At 38.4% G+C, this 26,639-nt stretch overlaps 1 protein-coding gene across 4 annotated transcripts in view; it reads left to right on the top strand.

Annotated features, from left to right (window-relative positions):
- Positions 1 to 7,687: 7,687 nt before the first annotated feature.
- myo9ab (myosin IXAb) overlaps positions 7,688 to 26,639 on the top strand; it is a 79,755-nt gene continuing 60,803 nt past the window's right edge. For all 4 annotated transcript variants that reach the window (XM_066666998.1, XM_066666996.1, XM_066666997.1 and 1 more), the window contains exons 1-2: positions 7,688 to 8,031; positions 14,681 to 15,602. In XM_066666998.1, coding sequence (XP_066523095.1) covers positions 8,003 to 8,031; positions 14,681 to 15,602 — 951 coding nt within the window. In that variant the 5' untranslated portion in view covers positions 7,688 to 8,002. The remainder of the gene's footprint in view (positions 8,032 to 14,680; positions 15,603 to 26,639) is intronic.

Here is a 26,639-nt window from a genome sequence, read left to right as displayed (position 1 = left end):
CAGTTGTTCTCTCTCGTCCCCTCCAGAGAAATCAGTCTAGGGACTTTCAAAGATAGTTCACATTGTGCGTTTACTTTGTGGCCGAGCCAATCCATCTCATTCTCTAAACAGTGTAGCGGATCATCTGCTGCCACTGCTATTGAGAGGGAGAAAGAGGAAGACAGTTACAACTAAGGTTTGCAATCTGTTGTTACTCAATCTTGCAGAACAATGTGCTCATTCAACACAGCAAGCGCATTCTTCCTGCATATGCACCCCAACTGTGCTTCTCCAGCCACAACGTGCGGGTGTTTGATTGTCATATGTGCTTTATTCTGAGGATCTAGAGTTGCACAGAGCCATTGTGTTTACCAAGTCAGTCCGGTTCATATTCAAACAGTCCCTCTGATGGAAGTTACCTTGTGGTTCTTGGTCTCGGTGACTATAGAGCTATTAAGCCACAGCTTATCCAGCAGGCTTTCACCAATTGTCCATTCTTTGTTTTGGCTTCACCAAACTAAAATAACTTCTGAAATCAGACTCTTGATGTAACATCAACATTTGTTTCTCTGTCACTGACTCTCTTGGAGTTCCTGTCTGCTGATGTTTATACACTGTAATAACAGGCTTACCCTAGTAAATGACAGACAATCGTCAGTACAGGGAAGAGAACCGCTGCAGTTTTCCAGGTTGTACTATCTCATCTTTTCACTGAGCAAGGGCTTTAGATGATTGCGGTCCTGGGATCAAGCTCTGCTGAAAAGTTCCTAATGACTGGAGATGAGCAGAGGTGCTGGAAACCTGATCTTGAATTAGCAGTTTTGCTTTGAAATGCTTTGAGCGTCCAGGCCTCGGCCTTGACTCCAGGGAGGATAAGACAGCAAAATGGCCCATGACCCCTGAGCTTTGTTTTAGAATAACCAGCTTAATGAGATACTTTAACACGAAGTATTACTTTATAAAGTCTGTAACAATGTATAGAATATGGCTGAAAAATACATTGTACTTCTTGGAAAAAAGATTTAGAGATGCACTATTGTGGTAGACACAGAACAAGTGAGTGTGTTAAAATTGTTAGGAATATTTCTGAATCATGACATTGACAATTTGCTGTGCTGTATACTATATTTATGATATCTCACTGGCTAATTTAGTTTTGTTCTTTAGTTATTGTTGAACACACTGGTCATGTGTGAAAATGGCCTGATAGCTACAGCTGCCTTTTGCTTGTTATTGTGTTATAGTGCTGTTTCTGAGCATTAACAGAAATCAACGTAGTGCAGATGATTGTACTGGATGACTGTTCTAACTTAGGCACTTTTCGCAGTTTGTGTTCTTGGAAGTGTCAGAATAAATGGTATGAGCCATACTGAGTCAGTTGGTTATAAGCCTCAAAGTCTGACAGAAGCTCCTGTTGAAAACATTAAAAAAGACCACCTTAACTACATAATTGAACATATCCTCCTAAAATGTGCATATTTTTTAGGATTATGTCAATTTCATGTAACAACTGCTGTAATTAACTGATTAAAGCAGATGCTGTTGCTAATTACACGGTAGTTGACAGCAGTAGTCTAAAACCAATATGTGGGCAAAATAAATCTCCTATGTATATAAGTTATGGATGTGGTGTCATGTTCATGTTCAAGGTATTTTTGTTCAAGTGATGTCAAGTTACTTACAAATATGTAAAATGTATGCCTAATGTTTAGAAATCTGGTTTGAGTGCATTCTTCTTCTGTGACCAGGCGTAACTTTTATCAGCAGACAAGGTCTTGGCAGGTGAAAAAGTGGCCAAGAGATGCATGTGACTGCTTGAGCTTAAATATTTGCCTAAGCACTCTATGTTTTGTAAAGTGGGAATGTATGAGTTGGGTGTAAGGAAGTTGGTAGCATACGAGCCAATTTCAAAGTGCTGTGCACTCTTGGACAGTTAATGTTGAAAACAGGCTGAATCTCTGCTAATCACAAGGAAAAATGGCATCCAAAGTAGGCTACTACTTGTACTTACTTTTTTTCTTGAGTAAATGAAAGTTATTACTAAAGTGTAAATGATTATAGGCAGCTGTGCTGAGGTCTTGGAACATGAGGTGTTATCTTTGTCTTTGCCTGTATTGTCTCCCTTTTTCCTCAGCTTTTTACCAGCGGCTTTGATCCAATGGAAAAAATTTCAAAAGCTTACATGAGTGTTTGCATGTCAGTTTGGATTTCAGTGTGCGCTATAACTGGAATAGACTGCCTCTAGGCTTGATGGTACCATGAAGATTTTAAACATACATTTAACACAGCTGGACATTTTATATGCCGGCTGTCCTCTCCTATAAGAATTTCAGCTTGATTATGCCTTTAAGACATGGCTTGGCGTTCATAAGGAAGAACTGTACATCTAATGTCATTCTCTTATTACTCAGCTTAAGTTATCTGTCAAGGGCATTAACTGTATTTGTACTGAAGTTGACTTTCTTTGAAAATAGCTAAAAACATATTGCTGTAAATGTGAAGAGCATTTTCACCATCATTCAAGCAGTAGCCTACATAAAATGTATTAATTTATCTCTGTGTTGCTTGAAAAATTAATTCACATTGGGAAAGGCATGTGTCTTTTTTTCTCAGTTCCTATTTCCCAGTGTAACTACTTCCCTCACTTAAATGTCAGGTAAATACATGTGTGTGAAATGACCTATAAGTAAGCCACAGTGGCTCTTAACCACTTCTGTTTTGCAGTTGTACTGCTGCCAAGATTTTTATATGTATTCAGAAGAATCATTTTATGACTCAGTAGTGCAAAATCATATCGTAGATCTGAACATGAAGCATCACATATATGTTCTATTTAGGTCTTTGACTGATCTAAAGAAAAAAATATATTTCTCAATATTCTAAATGGCTACTAACATCAATGTGAATGCATTTTAATATGGCAGGTTTTATTTGTCTTGTAAACTGCCTTTAAATAGAACATAATATACCACATTTTCTACAGGTTAATACAGTTCCCTGGGGTCTTCAGATATCTGTGACAGGCTTTGGTTAAAATACCACAAGGGATAAATGACACAGCACAGCCCTCACCTGTCTAAACAGCTTTGTTCAGAATGACCAGTGTCGGCGCCTTTGGGGAAAAAGCCTCTGTTAATTCCAGACATTAAGTGCCCAGCAGTGAGGCACGAGGGGCAGAAATGCTAGTTTCTAGTCCTTTTGTCTTGGCTTCCCTTTATTTGCTTTTCTATATTTTTTCACCATATTTAACCAGTAATCTGTTTGTCTCCACACTCGTTTTGTATGTTTTACTTCTTCTTTGTACTCTCCCAAAAACACAGCACTGAGATTAGAGAGACTCTAATGAGGAGTTAAATCTATGTAGAAGAGTCTGCTACGTAATGCGCAGCATGTCTTTAGACATGGGGAGATCACAAAGCCTGAGTGGGTTGTTTTATTTAATAATTTTTGGGTTGGAAGGAGTTCCAGATCCCTAAATTAAAGTGCTAATACACTGAAAATATGATTTTTATTTTTTTATTTATTTGTCCCCTTTAATGTAACTTCGCAACACAGTATGGCTCAGTGTATGGCTCAGAGAAAGATAATGAAGCATTTTTTGAAAGACCTTTTCAAGCATTTAGCAAAATAGAAGGTTGGCAGATGTAGACTTGTGTCCCACAGGTTTGTTTTACTGATATGTGCAACTAGAAAATCTTCTGGTCCTATACGTCATATAAACAGTGAGTTGTTGCTGGTCATAATGTCACAGTCAGCACATGGCTATTTTGCCACAGCATGCATCACACCCTCTTACTTCCTGAATGTTTTAATAAGAAGACCTAAATTTACAAATCTTCCTGCAAGACATCATCACCATCTGCAGCACTCTTCTTTAAGCCAACTACAGTCTGACACCCATATAGACCCTCACTACTCATTAAAAGACCATTTTCATATAATCACATTTTCACCTAAATTAAGTTAAAAAAGTTAAGAACTTTTCATTCATCCAGTTCTCTGCTCTGCTCTGCTGGTTCTAGCATTTATTTCTTAGACTTGTTATCAGAGTCAACTATACTTTGATCTTGCCAAATGAGTTGGCCTGGTCATCAGTAAATGTTTTGTACGAGGATCTTTTATACTAAATAAGGGCCATCACAACAAGCTTCTCTGTGCTAGACTGTAAAGCTAGCCATATTTAAATGCTGTGAATATGCACCAGCCTGCAAAAAAAAAGGAACTTCTAAGTCATAGACTCAATTTCCTGGATTAGGGATCAAAATCCCTGAAGCTGCGTTTCTGGTCTCGAGCTGGAGCTAGAGAATGTAACTATAGCTATGTCACGTTGTTTGATAAAGTACATTTTTAAACTAAATTAACAGAAATGTGGACAAATACAGGTTAGAATATGAAATCTTAAAAACTCAGGTGAGAACTGTGCTATTCTTATTCCTGCTACATTGGTGTTACTCCAGGCAAGCAGATAAGCAAATTTTACTATGTTAAATGTTATTATTTTAATATTTAATACACTATATTAAATGGCCAGTTGTTTGCCAAAGAACAGTTGGATTATTCTATTCCTAATAGTGTTATTCTAAAGTGTGCGATTTAGTTTAATGAAACAAAAGGATTGTTATTTGAAAAAAATAATAAATTCCTGAAACTATACTACTTACTGAATTTAACAGCAATGGCCTTGGGTTTTAAGAACATACTGAAATGTATTGGGCTATAGTCAAACTTAGTACAGCATTCTTAATCTGAGATGACTGATGGTCTAAAACTTTTGTCATGGGATTTAGACATAATCACCATAAAAATACCAACATATGCACTTTAGCCTACACCAAAAAAGGAGCTCCTTTTGGGTCTCATTTGTTGCAGAATGTTACGTGTACCTCAGCACCAATTACATTTCTGGAAAGTAATGTTTTCTGCACCTTATATTGCAACATTAATGAATTCACAACTAGCAACACTCTGTATATACAAGATAAAATAATTAAATATTTATTTATGATATTATAGAGTTAAATAAATTGTTGGATAAAGTTAATCTGCCTCTGGTAGATTTGTCATGGAAAATGAGAGCAGTAAATGTTCTTTTGTGTCAAGTAGGGCTGGCCGGTATAATGGTAATACTATATACCGCTGTATTTAAAAATATGGATGGCATTTCAAAATTATGACGTGTGTGTGGTGTGTCAAATTTCTGTTCTGGGTCTCACTAAATTAAGAACAAGCCCAAAGAGTTCATTCTTGTGCATTTAAGAGAGCACCAGGGTGTGGTCGCTGTGGGAGCTCACTCACTGATGTCACACTGAAAACGGGTGGGGAAAAAACACAGGCACAGTAGTCCACCACAGTTGTGAGTTTAGCGCTGAATGTGGGTTAAAAGAGGGAGGCATGACGCAGAAAACAAACAAAACACTTCACTCATCTTTGTGCACACAGGTATGATGTTTTAGCTCTAAATATGTTTGCGGTTCTCAAGCACCTGCCCTTTTGCCCTGGATAAGAAAAGTGCCCTTTCTGTTGTAGCACAATTTTATTCTGCATTCATCAATATTTAAAAATAAAAAATACCCTCTCTGTCATCATTTCCCCCAAAAGGATTTTGATATCTGACAGGCATTTATTTCTTTAGTTCTTGTGAGAATTCTGCCCTGATCTGATCGGCCCCTCCCTCCTCCTCCCTCTCCTTGGTTTAGCACTCATGCAGTACTGAGCTCCAGGCCAAACTGCTGCTACACACTTCTCCTCTGACCCGCAGCATATCAGACTGACAGGTAATGACAGTGTTTGTGCAATCCCCGATGTTGTTTGGTGCAAAATTAACCACAACACTTAACATTATAGCACCACAGAAAACAATACGTGGCTACTGGCCCGACGTCTCCTTTAAAAAAAAAAAATTGGGTGAGGGGGCATACCCGCTGAAAGAACTTCCCTTTTTGTACAAAGAGCATTCGTGTATAACGCATAGCCTACACATTTTGTACTCATGAGTCATGAAATATGTGATTTTAAATCATTTTACAGCTTTTTACTGATGTTTGTCATGTTTTATTAAGGGGGAGGGGGACAAACTGCAGCAGACAGACAGACAGACAGAGAGAAATTAAAAACAGTTTTATATTTTACAAATTAGACATGTTGACCAGTGTTGTTTCATTTAAAATCTTACTTACGTGCACAATATGGCCTTGTTTTTCATTTATTTATACAATTGGATCATTTGTTATTTGATTAGACGCGTATTGATTGTGTTAAATATATATACAATTAAATATTCCACTGTGATTTTTTTGTTTAAATTAATAATTTTGGCAATGGGTGTCCTTTTTTTGCTTGAGCACCTTACCCCCAAAAATGTCTGCACGTGCCTGTATGACAGTATAAAAATGTGGATACTGCCCATCCCTAGTGAGTTGTAAATTAAGCTATAGACAATTGTAGATATTCTGTTATTTAAATATTATTTAGATAACTGCAACACCAGCCATATCAACACTGTCATCTTATGCACACTAAAATATATATTTATTTATTTATTTTTCCATCTCTGAACCTGATGGAAATGGTCCACATGGCATTGCACATTGAGATTTGAGCATTTTACATTGTGATGGCAATGCTAAAACTGTATGTTTTGCAGCCCTGTCTATTAGTCCAGCTAAAGTAACTGCCAAAGATGCTCCTTCGCTCTAGCTGCAGTCAGACTCATCTGTAAGATGAATGTGTTTGCCCCTCAGAAGGAGTGTCTGACCCTCTGTCTTTCCTGTAAGTGCAGATAGATGATCTGACCGTCCTGCACTTATTGATCCACTGGTTCCTAGTGGTGTGGAGATCTGAGTGCATGCTAGAGATGCTGCATTTATAATAATGTTGCATGATACCTATTTTTGTATTCATTTAAATTCATTTCTACTCGTGTGTCTTCTTTCTGAGAAAATGGTCTAAATGAAGATACATTTGGTCCTGTGGGATTTTTCCATTGTTTGTCAGCTGGGATGTATGGAGGGAATATACAGTTCCTCTTGTCCCAGCTTGTTTTTTTCTGTCTAAATTCTTATGTCTTTATGTCCATATGTCTTTGTCCCTTTCTGTGTTTGTTGTGCTGTCCCCATCTGACTCTGACACACGCTCTGTCTCTCTCTCTCTCTCTCTCTCTCTCTCTCTCTCTCTCTCTCTCTCTCCCCCATTCTGTCTCTCTTTCTCTGGCTATGATCACGTTTCAGGAAACAACAGCCCCCTCTCCCCTCCCCCTTTTCCTCCACCCCCTCTCTCTGTCCCAGCTGCCAAACCACATACACAAACCTCCGCTTGCCTCTGCTGCATCTGCACCCAGTGTTTAGAGGATTGGCTGCATTCAAGAGGGTTAGACTATGGGACAGAAGAAAAGAGGGAGTTGTTTAGAAGACCTCTGGAGCGGTATCATTTTTATGCCAGAAGCTGATACATGACCGTTTCGCCAGTATACAGCTTTTCCTGTATTGATATTCTGTGATTCTCTTGTGGACTTGGAAGGACAGTACTGGATGTTTTCTTCAATAGGACCTGAAAATGGATTAACCATATGTCACTGAACTGCGGCAAGATGTCGTGTGATCTTTGTGCAGACGATATTTTGGCTCTGCTAATTTGGATCCAGTAGCTAAGATGTCACTCTTCCTCTGCTGAGGAGACCAGACTTTGGATCATACTGACTGCTGACAGCCAAGCAAGAGCTCTGTGGTATTTGCGCATTTGCGTCTTTCCCGAGCTCTGGAATGTCTAGCTGCTCCGGGAGTAGTTTCTCAAAGCTGATGAAAGCCGGAGCTGAGAGCTTTTACTATGCTGGAGCAGAGGAAGCCAGTGGCCTCATCCAGTCAAGCCACAGCCACTCTCTGTTAGTCTTCTGCTGATAAGCTAGAGTTTCACAGCGTGTGTGTTTTTTTCAGTCCAGTAAGACGTCCTCACTGAATTTCAACTTCTAAGTGTATTTTTTTTTCACCCCAAATTCTGGAGGATTTTAGTCTGGTTGTGACTCCTATCCATGCCTGTAGTTACTCTTCAGGTCAAGGGGTAAGTCCTTGCACATTCAGCTTTGCCTAATAGTTGTTTAAGAGCCATGTAACATAATCACTTGACACTCAATGTTCAGAATGCATCTGCATTTGAAGAGAATGTGAAAAGCTACCTCACCGTGAGGTTTTTTAGACTGTTTTTCAAGGTTGAGAGGCTGTCTGTTCCAAAAAATTTCAAGGATCCATATTTCTGTTACAAAAGAGCAGCTGCTGAAGATGGCAGTTCAGAGGAAAGACCCTCTGACACATAGACTGAGCCAGTGGAATGCTGGGGCTGACTGTTTATTGCTGTTGCAGGAGTGAGAAGACAATTCAGAGACCATCTGTTGATTTTACAGAGAGGGGTTCTTCAGTAGCTTATACAGTGACTTGCTGTGTTGTTAGTGTATTATGTGTGTGTTACGAGATATGGATTCATGTTGATAGATATGCATTACTACTGTCTTATAAAACATTGTGAAATTTAGCTAAATATGTTTGAAATATTCAACTGTATACACGGATCAGGCACAACATTACAGCCACCCTCTTTTTTTTCACTACACTCATTATCCATTTTATTAGCTCTGTTTACAAGATAGTAAACCACTGCACTTTGTAGCTTTACAGTTATAGACGGTAGTCACTGACACTGATGTAGTAGTGTTTTGTTCGTGCGTATTGTACTGGTACACGTGGATCTATAGGGTGGACAATCAAGGTAGGTGTGGTCCAACACAAAATGAACTAAATATATAAATAATCAAACCATTAACAATAAGCATGAATTTAAACTGGCTTAAGAAAGGTTGTTTTATTTAAACCTTCTTCTTCTACTTCTTCTTCTAACTTTTACAACAGCAAACTAGATTATTTCTAGCTACAATCTAGATCACAGTCAAGGGCTTAGTTGTAAGCCATAGTGGACGAGGACAGTGAAAAATGCAGTGTATTTACGGAGATGATTAAGTCAGCAAGTTTTCAATGGTGGTTCATATAATCCCAAATATGGCTATTGTGTCAGCCTGCTCTTAACTGGAACTGTCCATTTGCTAAATATCTGCATAATGCTTGTAGAGCAGATTTTCTAATCACTTCTTTTTGTTTAGCTGGAAAGCCTTCATGATGATGCTGCAGTAATCCTAAGACAGAAAGCTATTTTTAAGCATTTAAATGATCTTATATTAAATGTCAGTTCTGCTATTTCATTTATTTTGATCATATTAATATGATCAAACTGCTGGGGAAAAAATAGTCATCTGAGTTATCACAGGGCATTCAAAATTACAGGTAACATGAAGCTTTGTTTTTATAAAGCAATAGATAATCACACAGAGAGAATATATTGCCGACAAGTCAGAACGTGGGTTTGTGTTTTTCTATAGAAAAGCAAACATTATTAACATTTAGCAAAGAAATATCATATAATGACCTGATCATGAACATCATGCGCTGAATATATTAAATATTTAATCATTAATTCCTTAACTATTAAGTAATAAGTAATTTTTCAAGGTCATGTCTTGCTGTGTACCACAGTTTGAGAACCACTGCTATATGCTATCCAGCGAACTGTCCCATGTTTGCACCAGTCTGGATGGGAATAAAGGCTGTGTAATCAGAGGGCGTGGAACGTGATGTCATCATGGTTTGTGCTAAAAAAAATTTTGGTTCCAGCTCGGCACAGACTTTTCAGGTTCCAGAACCTGTATGTTTTTGGAGAAAATGCACAGAAGTTCAAAATAAGATGTGAGAACTTGAATGGAGCACATTCCATGTTTGTCAAAATGGGCTATACATGTCCTAGTTTTAACATTCATCTCATAGCATGCATGTTTCTAGATCAGATAACATCCAAGCCCTCGTTTTCCTCATTCTTCATAAAATGAAACCTCGTGCCAAAAATCATCTAGTCAGTCAAACTAATGCAGTATTAATAATAAAAACAATGCATGCACTTGACCTGACCTTTTTTATTTACAGTCCTTATTAATTCATATTTATCCACTTATTATTATATCATGTAATGCTCTAGGAAGCAAGGTGTATTAAAAATAAATCTTCATAGCAGCCGGGCTCATCCAACAGATATTATTTTAAATCATTTACTGAGGCACTCATTGTAAACAAGTTAAAAGTATTAATAAACAACAGAAAATGTAGTTCTAATGCTATGTTAGTAGTAGTGAAAGTTAGCCTTATTATAACAGTGGATAAAATGTTTATAGCCATTTGATTATGCTAAACATTTCAGTCAAATCTACTATTGCCTAAATGTGCATGTGAAAGAGTGACCTGAACTCTCTTGTGTGAATGTTTGACAGACAGTGTAAATGTAGATAATATTTCATGGTGATTTTTATGACAATTTTAGTTTTCAGTCTTCTGTTGGCCACTCAGCAAAGCTTGTATCTTCATGAAAAATGCTCTTCATGTATTTATGCTCTGTCATCAATGTCTTTGATCCTTGTTTCAACAGTAGACCCTAGTACGCACAAAGAGTCTGTATTGCTTTTACAAACTCTTGATTGTGTGACCTCATTTGTAACCAAACAAACTAACAAAAACAGCCAACCTCCACCCTTCCTGGCCAGCTGACATGTTTTTTTTTTTATCTAAAGCCCTTTTAAAAATTGTTCTGAGCCTACATGTGTGGTCATTGTCACCATTCATGCATTCTGTGGTAAAGTCTTGTCTAGGGTTGGGCTGGTGTGTTCATGCTCGGGCCTTATTGGAGTTTCAGTACTATGTAAACTTAAGAGATTTTGATTGCTAACTTTAAATGTCTTGAGCTGTTGATTGGTTGGTTCAAGAGCAGTTTGAGATGTTGATGCCTGTCAGGGCCAGAGTTGGCATTCCCCTGCAGCAGCATAATTTGACCTATCACCTGACATGAATAATTAACTCTAGTTCCTCAAAAGAAGCTCTGTCAATCTTCCCCTGCAGTTTTCAGTATGATTTCTCAGTTTAATAGCACAGTTGTATGGATGATGTTCTAGAATAGTGATCTCCAGTCCTCAAGTTCTCAGTTCTTCTGTTCTTCCTTCAGTCATATGTTCTCTTTTCATACTAATACAGTAGTGGCTGCTGGTCTTTCAAAGAGGTGAAGCTCATTGTCAACTTACATCATAAAATTTGTCAGTTTATTTATACATAAATTCTGCCGTCCGTTACTTTTCAAGAAAATGGCCTGTGATCCTATCGTACCAAGTCTTTTCCAGGGACTTGACCAGTGTCCTCTCAATGACCAGCAGAGCTAGGCTGCTTAGATGGCCAAATACCAAGAAATGGGTTGCAGTTTGTCTTTCCACTTCACTCGCAAAATCCACAATGGGACTGAAACTCCCAGTGATTAAGTGACGGTGTAGATATCAGACTAGCTGTCAATCAAAATGGGATTCAGCCTTTCGACTGATCCTCCAATCATCTTGCAGAAGCTCCGCGTCAAGACCTGCCCACAGCGTCAATCACCCCTAGAGGCGCTCCAATGACCGTTGAGTTTAGAAGCAATGAAAACAACCGTTCTATGCAGTCCCGTTGAAGTGAATAGACACTCAGCTTCAATGGGCAAATGCATTGATGATACGGGAATATATAAGAAGCTAACAAAATCGAGTCAGTTGATTTGTGATAAGTAGCTGATTTTGAACAAACTCATCTTCGACATGTATGTGTTCTAACACATTTGTAGCCAATGAAATGTTACCAGAATTGTACATAGTTGACAATTTAATTTTTGACATTTTAGGGGAAGCTGAGCTGCCCTTGCAGTCTTAGAGAAATCACCACTGGTCTAATATTATCAGTATCAGTATAAGTATAATATCAATACGTTGTTTCTTTGATGCCTTTTAAGGAATTTAATACCAATAAACATTTAGCATATCCCCATTATTCCCTCACACTTCCTGGTCCACATTATTATTTCCTGTCTATCATGATTATTGGTTAAGAAGGCAAAAGTTATCAAGGTAGAGAAATTCAGCCAGACACCTCAGTGCTTTAGGCAGTAAAAAGTGTTAATCATGAGGTAATGATTAAGAGATATTACTTTAGGACAATGAAAAATGCTTCACCTTTTGCCATTTAAAAAAAGGACTTAGAGACACTTTTCTGTCCACTCTTGCTCTTCTGACAATATGGTCTGCACAGCCTGAGCTTGTCATAATGTGGGATAACTGTGATTTGTCCTGAGCTGTAGGATGCACCTCTGGGAGCTGGCAGCTTATAAGCAGTTTTGTGACAGGTATGCCACTCAGGAAAGGAGAAAACATATTTAAAATAAAAATACAAAGGGAATTGGTCTATCAGACCACCAACAGATTGAGTGGCATATGAACAGAAAATTATAACAGTGAAAAAAGCACATTAAGGGTTGTTGTAATGATCTTGCATATCCTCATATGTTTGCTTTTCTGTTAGCCACACGTCTTCTCTATTTTCATTTTTCCTGTTTTCTTCTCAGTGTAATGTTTATCAGTTGGCATGCTGTTGGCACTGACATTACTGCCAAAGCTTGCAGTAATTGAACTAACATAAACAAAAACTGTGTGGTCTTCACCTCTGAGTTAACATAAGTAGCACTAACAAAAGTTAGATGCCTAACTCTGTTACAGTCATTGAGTATTTGGATCACAGGAAGGCGATCATGCTCCAGCATGAACAAAGACAATGGGGAAACAGGATGGATTTGTTTTGAATAACTGTCTTTGTCTGTCTGGTTTCTTTATACTTGAGAAATCTGGACCTGAGCCAGTAAACAAGAGAACCTTGTTTCTAAAGTCACTGTCAATTCTCTCAGCTCCACTCACCATCCAGGAGCACTTTGTACTTCTACAACCAGAGAGTAGGTGGATTATTCTCAGAGCTGCAGTGGTAGTGGTGTGTTTGTGTGTGTTGTGAGTGGATCCGACACAGTGGTGCTGCTGGAGGTTTTAAACCCCTCAGAGTAACTGCTGGGCTAAGAATAGTTCGCTAACCAAATAATCCAGTGTCCTGGGTTCAGCGACCAACAATGTTATGGCTAATGTGAATATATTATAAAATTGATATGTAAAGTATATCAAATGCATGAAGAAATCAGATGCAGCCCATTGTAATGGAAGTGTGTTCCTCACTATTTATTTATTTCAATATTTTTCTAGAATAAACATTTGTTTACCTAGTCTGTTTGAAATGTGATTTTAGAAACACTTTTTCACTTGGGTTTAGAACATGTCTGATCTAAGATCAGGTTTCAGTTGTTACACTGCAGTTTTGGAACATTTGCTTAGTAAATGTTGGTGCAACAGCAGTGGAAATATATCTCAGCTGCATTTTTTCAATGTTTAATTTACTTAGAGTAGAGAGCCAGCTTCAGAGTCAAAGTTTGGGTGTTTTTCATGAGAAACAGCCAATACCGTATCTGTGTCTGTGGCAATCTTCTGCTGCAGTGTCTGTAAGGAATGGAATGTGAATTCTGCTGCAAAAATGCATACAATCTGATACTAAGATTGGCTTTGCTGTAATTTGTAACAAAGGCAAAGTCTGTTTTCTTATTTTTACCCATATCCCATATTTCTGAGTGTCACTTTGTCCCTCGAAACTGAGTTATATGAAGTAAAATCTTGGTTAAAATCTTCCCATATAAACTGGGACAACCTTTCAAGAAACTAATACAGCTTGAGAGAGAAATATTAAACCAGCCATGCTGGTCTGCAGTGATAGCAGAAGAGCACTGAGGGTTGAATTTAGGGCTTCATAGGCCTTCCGAAACTGTTACTTCACCATTTAAGTTGGCACCGGAAATTAACTAGCTATGTACTGAGACATTAACATACTACTGGCAATATTTTATGTTCGTTATGACGTAAAAGGTGAGAATATATAGTAGTGGTAAAAAAGAAAAACAACATTTATCTCCATTTATGTTGAATTTATATAATTTATATCAAGCACAACAAATGTGCTTCATATTGTGTAAAAATGTCATGATGAATGGACCAGTAGAAATGCTCCAAAATGACTTATAAAATCTTGTTGCATTGATGTCCATTGAAAGTTTTGAAGTGTTTTTTACTTCTCCTGAAAAGGTAAATATTTTGGAAATACACGTTTTTCTTTGGAAAGCAATGATATTTAAACTATCCTATCTTAAACTACGATAATAATAATTTGTGTGTTTATTTGAATAACCATTAGGATAAGCTTTTGTGCTGTGTGCACTGCACTGGGGTTCAGTTTATAAATAGTGATCATCAGGTTTAACCCTAAGAGAAAAATTCTGAATTAAATCATTGTGCTACTAAAAGAGACCTCTGTGTAGAAGATGGCAGCTGGCGAACTTGGCAGTAGAATGATTAGATTGAGTGTGAATATCTGCCGCACTGGCTTAGAGAGCACAGCCCTCAGGCCTCAACATGTGGTCTATGTGCCTGTCAGTTTTGGTTTGTCTCTATTTCTCCCTGTTCAGTTCTTCTAATTAGTAGTTCATCATATCAAATTGTTTGTTTTGAATGAGAGACAGGGTGGTTTGTGAAGTCATAGTGTGCATGGGATGATGGGACTGTGGTTTGGGCGGCTGGTCTGACTTGCGTCCGCTTTTATGTGTATTTATTGTAATTTACAGCCTCTTAATTTAGATACACTCTAACAACTCTCCCTCCCACTCTCTCTGTCTCTCTCTGCAGCTGGAATGTCTTGAGTCCACCCTCTGAGCTGTGTGTTGGAGGTGCAGCCAGTGCTGATGGGAGCTGCTGCTCCATCATGAGTTGCCATGACGCTGGAGGGCGCCGCCGCTTTGAGGACTCTGAGTTTACCCTGCGCGTGTACCCGGGTGCCCTTTCTGAGGGCACCATCTACTGCCCGGTCTCGGCTCGCAAGGTCACCTCCGCTGCTGAGGTCATCGAGCAGGTAATTGAACGCTTGCAGCTGGACCGTGCCCGGCTCTATGTCCTTGCAGAGGTGAAGGAGTTTGGTGGGGAGGAATGGATCCTGAACCCAGGCGACTGCCCTGTGCAGCGCATGATGCTTTGGCCACGTATGGCCCTGGAGAACCGGCTCGGTGGCGAGGATTACCGTTTCCTCTTGCGCGAAAAAAACCTGGATGGCTCCATCCACTACGGCAGTCTGCAGATGTGGCTGAGGGTGACAGAGGAGAGGAGGCGGCTGATCGAGCGTGGCCTCCTTCCACAGCCCCCTGCTGGGCAGCATGCTGCGGACCTCTGTGCCCTCCCAGACCTGAACGAACGAACTTTACTGGAAAACCTCAGAGGACGTTTCAGACAAGAGAAAATCTACACTTACGTAGGAGGCATTCTAATAGTCGTCAACCCCTTCAAGTTTCTGCCCATCTATAATCCCAAGTATGTCAAAATGTATGACAACCATCAGCTGGGGAAGCTGGAGCCACATATTTATGCTGTGGCAGATGTGGCGTACCATGCCATGCTGCAGAGGCGGAGGAACCAATGTATCGTGATTTCTGGAGAGAGTGGGTCAGGGAAGACCCAAAGCACCAACTTCCTAATTCATCATCTTACTGCACTCAGTCAGAAGGGCTTTGCCAGTGGAGTAGAGCAGATCATACTAGGGGCTGGACCTGTCCTAGAGGTAAGACTGAATGAATGAATGAACCGATGTTTGTATGTGCTTATTGGGTGCAAATTTCTAGTGGTAATACTTTTTTCTGATTGCAAAAATGCAAGTACATTTACTGTGGAGGGTTGGATATGGAGTACATTTTGTGTGAAAAGTTGTACACAAAATTTGCAAACAGTATTCTAAGAATCAAAAGGAAAAAAGTATATACAAAATAGAAAATTGAATGGAATGGAATTTGTGTGCTCGTGCTGCATTTTTTTTTTATCTTTGGCACACTTTTATAGGTGGGGGAGCATTAGAAGGTGACTTTCACCTTGAATCTCCATTCGTGAACTGAGTTTGGTACTCTGCAACCAAACCAATCCAGTGTGGAAGCTTTCCCCAACATGGCAGAACAAACTGGTTCAAAAACACAGCAACACATAAACTGAATTTTTGCATAAATATTCATACAGATATTATAATTAATTGATTAATGGTTTGTAGATCTTTTTTTTTTTAATTTAGCCCATATTTTGGAACATGTGGTATTTTACTTTTGATTCTTATAATTCTGTGTGCATATTGTATTATTTTCTGTTAAACTTTGGCATAAAATTTACTCCATAGGTGACTCTTTGTAATTATTAAATTACATAAAGTCACTGTCCAATTAAAAACATGTATCTCCAAAAATAGTATTTTAAAAGGGGAAGGAAAAAACCTTCTTCCAAGTCATTTTCTAGCATTTTTATTGGTTCATTCAGCATTAAATCTGCACAACTGCTGTGTTCAAATGACATAGTAAACTCAATATCAACAAAAATGGAGATAAATGATTTTAATTGGACAGCCACGATATGTTTCACAGGTATTTTCTGGATTGTGTTTTTTGCCATTAGATTTTAGCGTTTCCACATAGTGGTGCCATGATACTGAAATTAGAGATGGCATGTTGTTATCAACAAGTATCCATATTTTGCAGCTTTAAATGAGAATCATAACAATGGATTGGTATCTGTATGCGCAAAACCTGAAGGTTTCAACATTGTTATCATTGTTGAAAATGAACAACAGGTTGTATACCATCGCGGTGAAGCATCACTTTCTGACTGTGACTGATCAGTCAAAAGCTTTGTTCTGTTACCTAAAAAAAATATTTTTGGATTTGTTGTCGGCTTTGCAGATCAGAGCAGACAGTCAAGCCCTGAGAGTCATGATAAGAAAGATTTATCGGCTTTGTTGTGATTATAGTGCTTTGTCATACTACTAAGTAACACTTAGCATGAATTGGCCATATAAGTACATAAGCTAAGCCCCAAACACACTGCCCAGGCGCAGCTGTCTCAGTGGAAGCTAATGACAGCCTTTGGGCCAATGGAAACACCCTCAGATACAGCTGCTCTGAGACTGCAGACAGCCATGACTCTTGCTCATGATTTTGAGGAAGGAAAAAAAACAGAAACAAATAAAAACACCCCAATTCACAACAGGCGGAATTCTTGGCATGGTTTAGCCATGCTCTGACAGATGGGCTCCATTTTTGCATGACGTGTTTGGCTTTTTTTACAGGCTCCGTATTTGCCTCATTGGCTGAGAATTTCTGTGTTATGGTGTCACACTGTTACCAGACTTGTGAAGTTACTCTCAAGCTCTGTTGTGTATAACTTTCTGATTTTTAAGTAAAAAGTATGTTAACAGCATCGCACTGAACCAAAAGCCATATACATATATATAGAAAACATGGAGCCATAACAGCTTAGAAATAGCTACATATGTTGAGCTATTCTGAAGCAATCCATGGTGCCATACAGCCTGTTATATGATTAACTAAAACATTAAAAAATAAAAAGACTTCTCTTCTAACACATATGACACCAATATACACTATATTTCACTTAAGAATGATTTAATTTAATATGATGGCACTAAATATCAGAAGCCTTCTTGTGCAAGTATCCATTTGTGTATGTGCATGTTTGTGTATGTGGATAATAGCGAATGGTTTAACACATACCAGACAGGCACAGTAATTAGAGTTTGAGGTTTGCCACTAGCAGGAGGTATTCGGTGGGCTGGCTGGCCAGTGGTGACAGATCCAGACCTGTAACATAGAGCAGCCATGCTGTTCACACAAACCTGCAGAGATCAGGCCAAGCAGTGTGGAAAACTAGAGTTGCTGGAGAGGAATTCCACACAGGCTTGGAGTGACAGAGCCATCCATCAGCTGTAGGATCCATCAGCTGTATGTTCAAATGCAGCAGCTAGTCAAATCGAGGGACACAGATAGTGTTTTGGTAAAATACTGTAATACGGCGTTGGGCAATAACCACAACTATAATTGACATTTTCTCACTATTAGTGCACTGTGAGCATCTGTTCTTCTCACAGCTCATGCTTCTAGTTAACTTGGATTTGAAGAAGCTACATGGTAAGATGATTTGAGAGGTATATCCAGTCCCATCTCATTCACATTTTTAAACAGTACAAAAATATAAAAATTTATAACTTGTTATTAAAATAAAAATGGTATTAAAAGTACTTCTTCACATTTATCATAGTCTTACAGTGATATGCAAAGTGGTGTGTTGGGATGTCACTTCCTGCACTCCCACTCAACAGCACATGTATATTGATCGCCTAATGGAGAAGCTAAATGTAATTTGTTGAAAATGTAGTAAAATATTAGCAAAGCTAGTGCCTCTGCTCTGGATTAAATTGGGCGGTGGCCATGTCTGTGCAATGCAGTATAAGACTGCACACACTGCTGGACAAATCAGATTTATAATATCTGCTTTCCAAGTTGCCAAATCTGATTTGTATCATCAGAGTGCTGTATTTGCAGCCATATGGCCATATTGGTGAATATGCTGAGGCAAAAAATGGCCATGTCCCAAATGTAAAACCTCCTGAATCTGATCTGACTGGTCAAACTGAGTCACATTTTCAGAGCTCTGTTTTGAATCAGCTTGAAACCAACTACAAATGTGGTTTGAATCCAGTTAAAATTTGTGCCATTTATACTGTAGAATATCTGTCCTGCTCAAAGTGAATAGGCCCAGAAAGGTGGATTAGAACTTCCTGTCTCCACGTGTCAGGCTCCATCACGGGTTTGTTATGAATTTGTGTTGTGTTCTCCACGTGTTAGGCAGTCATGTCTGAGTTCGTAAGTGTGTCCAGTTATGTAAACTGGACACACTTATGTCTTTGTCTTTATGTTGTCATTAATATTTGTGAGAGTTTTTGTTTGTAAGAATTTTAAATTTCCTTAGTTACTTGGCTTTTGTGAGGGCTTGTGTTTTCATTGTGCTTGATAAATGTGATCGCCTCAGTATGCTTCCACTGTCTTGTCTGCTATACCCCTGAGTGTGACACAAAATGCACATAGTCATATCTCCAGGCATTCCACATTGAAATAATGTTGGAAGAGGAATGGATTGGAATGTATGGAGTAAAACACGTATAATCTCTGTAAGACAAAATGGACATCATGAATTTCAGAATGTGTGTTTTGGGGAGTGATGTGTTTGTGTGTGTGTGTGTGTGTAGTGGAGTATGAAGCAATGGAAATGTCCACTAAGAAGCATAAGAGTCAGGTCAGGCCAATTTCTCTTAGTGTGAGTGTGTGTGTGCACTTACCGATCACTTTTTTAGTTCTTTTTACATGCATTTTTTACTTTTATCAGCTCTACAGACAGTAAAGGAGTACTTGTTCTAGAATTACAGAATGTAGTTCATATACTGATCTGTGTTTGTTAGTTGTGGTGTGTTAGTTTGTGTTGTGCTGTTATGAGTGCTGCGCTGCTGGGGTTTTTAAAACCTTCAGTGTTTAAAGCCCTCAGGCTACACAAGTGTCCATAGGTGTTAGGGTGTGGTGCCCTGTGATGGACTCATGCCCTATCCAGAGTGTGTTCCCACCCAGTGGTAGCCTCCGGAGCCACCGCAACCCTGAATGAATGGGAGAAAGAAAAAAAAAAAATATATATATATATATATATATATATTTGTGCATGCAAACACACAACACTTTTTGATATGGCCCTGACCTGACTTCTGTGCTTCCCAGTGCAAGATTAAATTTGCTGACATTTCACTCCTGAGAGGACAATGTGCCTGTGGTCCATCGGGTTGACACCCTGATGTTTTCAGACTCTCTATATTTATCTCTCTCTGTCACTCTCTATCTCTCTCCTTAACCCCAGCAGATCACTTCAGGTCCATCTGTCATCATATTAATAATGACCAAGGCTGTCCAGGACTTATTAGTCTTTGTGTAAAAAGTCTTTAGTCTTTGTAGTCTAATGTGTAGACCTTTTTTTCTCAAGACTTCTCTCACTTTGTCTCGCTTCCCAACGCTCTAGGGCAGGGGTAAATAATTAAAACTCATTAAGGTCCAGTTAGAGAAAATTTTCTCAAGCCAAGGTCTGGAACATAATGTATAACCTGCATTATGATCAGTGCCATATCCTGTATATTGAAGTAGTTTTGTAATTGTAGCAACATTTTGTGTAGTTAACAACAGAATAACAAATCAAATGACCCTTTCAATTACGATTCAGTATATTTCAACAAGATTTATAAATATTATAAATAACAAATGTCCCTTTCTTGTTTCAAGTCAAATTTACAAATAAAACAATGATTTTGAAAAAAAAAATGCATATGTAAATTAAGTCCCTAATGATTTGTAGTTGCAGTTGACTTACTGCTTTTCCATAACCACCAATCCGATTGGATCTTAATGCTGGAGGGGGGGACTTTCCGTTAACAGAAAGCTGATTGGCTTTTTTTGTTCAACTTGTAATTGGTTCGTTATTTTTAAAGTTTCTGGTTATAAGTCACACAACACTGTCATCCTGAAAGTGTCATCCTGAAAGTTTCCCAAAGATCTTTATCATGTCCCTTGGGCTATTTTTACTGGCCCCAGGACATTGCTGTCTGGAGCCCTGCCCTGTGTGTGTCATTCACTGGAGTCACAGCACTCATCATAATGCACAGATCTGATTGACTGATTTTCTTGGACCATAATGGGCAGAAAAGTAACACCATTTAAAACAAACAGGTGTTAAAAATTAAGAGTTCTGGGTCCGGATTCGGACCGCCAGCTGCCTATTAGTAACCCCTGGTTTAGGGGATTGGCCATGGTATTTTGATAATGATATTTTCATGAAATGACAATACGATTCATAATTTGAGTTTGGTAATCAATTTCCAGCATTGATTATTTAAAAGTCAGTAAATGGGCTGCACCTTTAGGATGCACATTAACATATTTGCCTTGTAAATGTGTTTTCCTTTTAATGTGCATTCTTGTCCATGGCCATCAAAATATGCTAGTCTAATTTCTAGTATTTTGTAGCAACTCAACTGTTCTTTATTTTAATGCATTCTTCTGCTAGTTAAACAGATAAAAATATGTTACAGCTTTCTACAAAGGGAATGCCTTCCCTCCCAAGGGGGTTTTAAAGTATTATGGTTATATCAAAGCTCAAAAACTGAAAAGCAGGAAGCCTATAGTATTGTTATTTATAAACTGTTAATAATTATTGCCTGCCAAATTCGCAGGCTGGAAATGTGGACCTTATTAAACGTGTAGAGAAACTAAGCTTAACCAAGAACTGCCGAGCAGTGGTATGAACAATGTTACTTTTCTGTGTCTGAGAGGCAAGTGTGTTTATATTCTGTGGTTTAACTGACAGCAGGAATCTGAATGGTGTTAACACATTACCTCTCACATTGAAGTGGATTAGTGGAAAAATAGCACCTCTAAATAAGCATTTGCGGCTCTTCAGGAACAAATTCATGCGTTGTGCTTCCTGCATGGGAAAACATTGTGGCAAACATGCTATTTTTCAAGAGCTCAGCTACGTCTTTGTCTTTTGAGTAACTTATTTTTCCTCATACATATGCAGTTTTAATCGAGGAACATCCACACGTGAAAGAGCACACACACCAACATTGTGTCATTCTGCCCTATGCATTACATCATCCTGCTGTATCATCTAACCGGCAATTCAAGCTTGATTTAATTCCAGTAACCATTAGTTCCTATAAAAAAAATCCTCTAATACAGGCTTTGGTGGCAGTAATAACTCATAATGTGTAATCTGATCTTATCTGAGCTGCTGAACCAGTCAAATATCTCTATCTGTGGAGGATATTACAGAACTCTATTAGGTGACTTACAGGAATTTACAGGAGTTTTTCTTTCATTTTCTTTCAGGCCACTGTGTTTGCCAGCTGATTCCTTTTAAACTAATGCCTATTTATCATCAAGTGATTTAGTGGCTTTATAACCAGATGTGTGCTTGTATTCATGTAAGTGAGAACCAGACAGTGCTGTGATTTGCTTATTATTCATTATATTATATTCACTACATTATTATATTATGCATTGCTTTTATCATGTCAGGTGTCATATTAAATCTTCCTGTGCCAATAAGAGTGGCTTCAGAATTTATCAGTGGTGGTGATGAGGAGCTCCATGAACAGAAGCTTGATTTGGCTTGGCTAACCTAGCCGCCTCTCCGTGTTGGATGAATGTGAGTCAGTATGACTCAGCTTGTTGAAGGTGGATGTAGCTTTCTGTGGTTTGAAATGTGGGCCAGTGCTCTTCAGGCTACAACCTCAAGCCAGGACCAAATCAAGGCAAAGATTTTCAAAAGCTCACTGTGTGAAGAGATTGATTTGAATCCAGTGAATCTCCCATTGGATTTATGCAGAGACCTAAAGTGAACAAGTATTTGACTAGAAAGTACATATTGTAGTCTTGTAATGTTAGTAGTGCTATTATTAATTTGCTGAGTTTGACACAAACTTTATAGAGGTTGCCTGGTATGTTATGGACAAATGCAGGGTATTTGAGGTCAAAAGAAAACACAGGGAGTCCACAAAATGTTCTGTTTATCCTAATGTTTCCTTCTTTGTGTTGTTCATTTCCACAGAATCTGTTAGTGCAGTAGAGGCCTATGAGTCTTCTCATCCCGCTTCTTTTAACAGCGCACTTAGGGATAGGGCTATGTCGAGGAGTTCAGATGGATATTTTCAGTTGTATGTTGGTATAGGTGTGGGCAGTGATATGATCTGTCAAAACTCTGGATGAGAGATTAGTTACATTTCTCAAATTTTGTGAAATGTAAAACATTGTTTGAAATGTAAAAAACAACAACAACAAAAAAACGACATTTTGCTTATCTCTAACATTAACAATGCATATATTTAAAAACCCAGAGTCCGAACTCTTTACTCTACCATAGGACATTGTAGGGATTGCATTTTTTGTTTTGGCTTTTAAAACTTAGCCAAACAAAAGAAACACAATAAGACTAATGCCATTGTCTGAGGTCCACCATTATCTAAATATTAAAAAAAATGGAATAACCAAATTGTATGAAAGGCCCATCCTCAATTTGAAAATGTGTAATTGTGCTATGTGTGTTTTCATGTGTGGTAGAAGCGTCAAATATATGGTGTGTGCTACATGTGAGCATTTCTACAATGCGCTTGAGGATGTACTGGGCTCTCTGTGTTGGTTTGAGGCAGTGCCCCGTTTTTACCTTTCTTCTGTTAAGCAGGGTACCACAGGCATCTCTTTAATGCTCTGAATAGCTCAGCATTTCAGGCACCTTCATTGGCAGAATGAGCTTTAGACTGAACCCTCAGAAGAACAGGGGAGGGGTGCTGTTAGCTGTGACTGTAGATGAAAAGCTTGGAATTTGAGGCTTAGTGTTAAAAGATGGATAAATAGAGTCCATTTATGTCAAGTGCTGGCTGCTCTCAGGGTTATAAATTATAATAGTTGTTTTACACACTCATCTACGGGTGCATGTGTGTTGGGGGTTGTGGTTGGAGGGGCGGGTTACGTGAAATACAGGTTTATATATAGAGAGAGAAAAGCTGTGCGAGTGGGTCCTAGTCTTTGAGCATGTGTGTGTGCACCTCTGCATAAGAGCCTGTCAGTGTGTGTTAGCATCAGCCATCTCCAGTGCTCTAGTAACCTTTAGGAGGTCTCTTCTGTGGCTAGTGAAATATAAGAGTTCTTTGAAAGGAATCATTTCGAAAGCATGGCCACACTGCAAATAAAAACTCAAATACTCTTATTTTGGCAGAAAAAAATGAAAGGTCTGAATGAAAGATCAAGTAGGCCTACAATAATCTTTCAAAAGGAGATTTAAAAATGCTGCTTTTTGTAAAAGTTATCAGCAGAGTAAAAATATTAGCCATATGGAGCTGCAACACAGTATTTACATGTGACCTTGGACAAGGAATTTATAGTTTCTGTTTATGTAGCATATCAATATGAATATAACACCCAAGAATTTCTCCATTACAGGTATCAGTAGAGACTGTAAGGCTCTGTGACAAAAAAAAAAGTAATTAATTCTCCCAGTCCCAGGGATGTTTGATTTCATGGCATGTACTTTAGTCTTATTACTGTAGTAATTTTAATGAATTTATTCAGCTTCATGTTTTCCATTTTAGCTGTGAAGATGGGTTTTCCATATTTCTATTGAGCACTGTGATCTGCTGAGGTCCCTAATCATCATCCTTGATAATCCTTGTTCGCCTACAATGTTCTCTTTCTGCTCCTCTGTAACATCTGCTCTCTGTATTATACACGCCTACCTCTCCCTCCCTCTGTATCTCTCTTGACTACCTCACTCTAAAGAAACTAAGGAAACACTCAAATAGACATCTGTACATCGGGTTCTAGCTTATAATCGTTTTTGGCAGGAATCAAGTATCCTGAACATAATTTTTCTTTATCCATCCCTCCTTTAACTGCTGACAGCCATTCACCTGAGCTCACGCATGTTCATCTTTTGCAACTGTCAACTTAAAATAGTACACGGATGAAACATCCATTCGTTGTCTGCAACCACTTATCCAGTTCAGGGTCATAGTGCGTCCGGACCCTACCCGGATTCATTGAGCTCAAGGCAGGAACACACCCTGGAGGGGGTGCCAGTCCTTCACAGGGCGACACACACACACGTTCACTTAAACACTCAAACACTCACACCTACAGACACTTTGAATCACCAGTTCACTTACCAATGTGTTTTTTGAACTGAGCACCCACAAGGACATAGGGAGAAAACACCAAACTTGAACCCACAACCTCCAGGTCCCTGCAAATGTGAGACTGCAACACTACCCACTGTGCCACCACGGATGAGACAAATAATTTCAATTATTTATTGAATTGTTACCTTAAAGTCATGTATTTACATTTGGAAGGATGTGCAGGAGCTCAACCCAAGCTCCTTCAGCCTCTCATGATTTACCATAGAGAGACTGTTTGAACTGAGTGGAGACCGTACATAATATATATCTTCAATATTAAACAACAAAACTGGTGTCCAATAATGATGTACAGTGAAAATGACATCTAATGATCTAATGAAATTACATTTCAAATCTAAAAGTTAATTAGAAGCTCTCTAAAATATTTAAGAAATGTACGCATTCAAAGACATTTTTTAAATTTTGGCTATATGGCATATGTGAGCAAAAGACTGTCCTGCTGAAGTAGTTTATAGAAACAGTGACTGAAAACACTTTAGTCATGCTATCATTCTTATCATTTGGTTTGTATTTTAGTTGATTCATTCAGTTCATTCTGTTGGACTGAATCTTCATCTAAGTCTGTAATGTACGTAAACTGAGATGAGCTGGTTTCTGAGCCTGGATACAGACATGTTTGTACCATGTTTTTCTCTTGTGCTCTATCTCAGTAGTGTATCAGTGGTCTACAATCAGGTGTGTCTCACACACCTATTTCAGCTTGTTAAACCAAATGACCTCAGTCATAAAACAACTGATCATATTTACTCCCAAAAACCTGCAGCCAAACCTGGTAAATTAGGAAAAATAATCAATTGTCGTATCACTAATTACATGAATGTATTTTGGCATTCTTTCATGAAAAATACTAAATTGATTATACGTAGTGTTCTATAAAATGTAGCATTATAGGACATTGAAAACCTCATGAAACATATTGGGTTAGAAAGCTTATTAATGAGGAGGAATAATATGAATCAGCTGTGAGTGCCATTATTTATTACTTACTCTTCTCTTACTTTTGCTTTGTGTAGTGTACAAGAACAGCTAGTTTTTCCTTTGTTCAGTTTGATTGTGTCATTCCTCACATATTCATCTTTATAGTTTTTTTTTTATCTTGGGCCATCAGCATTCTTAAACTGTGAAGACAAGAAGAATTCTGCAAAATCGAAAATGACAGCAGTGGCTACTCCAGTTTCAGTAGAAGCAGATTACTTCACTGCTTTTCTCACCTTTATTTTGTGTCAGCGATGAAGGTACAGGTACCAAGTGGTGTGCTACACAATACATTGTTGCGGCATAGTTCAAACATCTATTCCGTACACACATGTCTGTTGGGTCTGTGTCATGTTTGCAGGTCTGACATTGGTCTGAAACTATGAGAAACTCTCATTGGGAATGCATTACACATCATAATTCTACTGATGCTGCCCTTATGGTCCTCACGATTACATGTTTTTAGTTGTACAGATACAACATTAAACAAAACAACTGATAAATAGATCAGCCAAGTGATCCAGTTTGAATAGAACAGGATCTTCATGAAGTTCTCAGTAAACCAACAGTAAGACTGGAGCTGGGTAGTGTGAGGCACACATTTATTCAGTGCACTGGACAAATGTATGATCATGTTGCTGTTTTTTTTTTTGAGTCACTGTGCTCTGGTCTTTTCATGTGATGTGGCCTTTGACACTGTGGACCTTGCTGAAAGGTGTGTTCACACTTGCCAGTGTGATAAACCAAAACTGTATATTGCAATTCATTACAACATTTGTGCATGCTGTCATGACAACTCTGCTTCTGAGCAAAGCAAAAAGAGATCCACCGAGATGACCGCACAAGAGGACCTAGACTCTCTGGGCTGGACAATAATTCAGTATAAATATATATCACAATATAAAATGATTTACAATTATATTATTTTTAAACACATTTTCAATATATCAATATACATTATTTACACTGACTGATGTTTATTACAGGATGCTGCCCAGTTCACTG

This window comes from Hoplias malabaricus, chromosome 4 (assembly GCF_029633855.1).
Source record: "Hoplias malabaricus isolate fHopMal1 chromosome 4, fHopMal1.hap1, whole genome shotgun sequence".
NCBI lineage: Eukaryota > Metazoa > Chordata > Actinopteri > Characiformes > Erythrinidae > Hoplias > Hoplias malabaricus.
The sequence above is the reverse complement of the archived record's forward strand: the minus strand, read 5'-3'. Positions and strand labels throughout refer to the sequence as shown.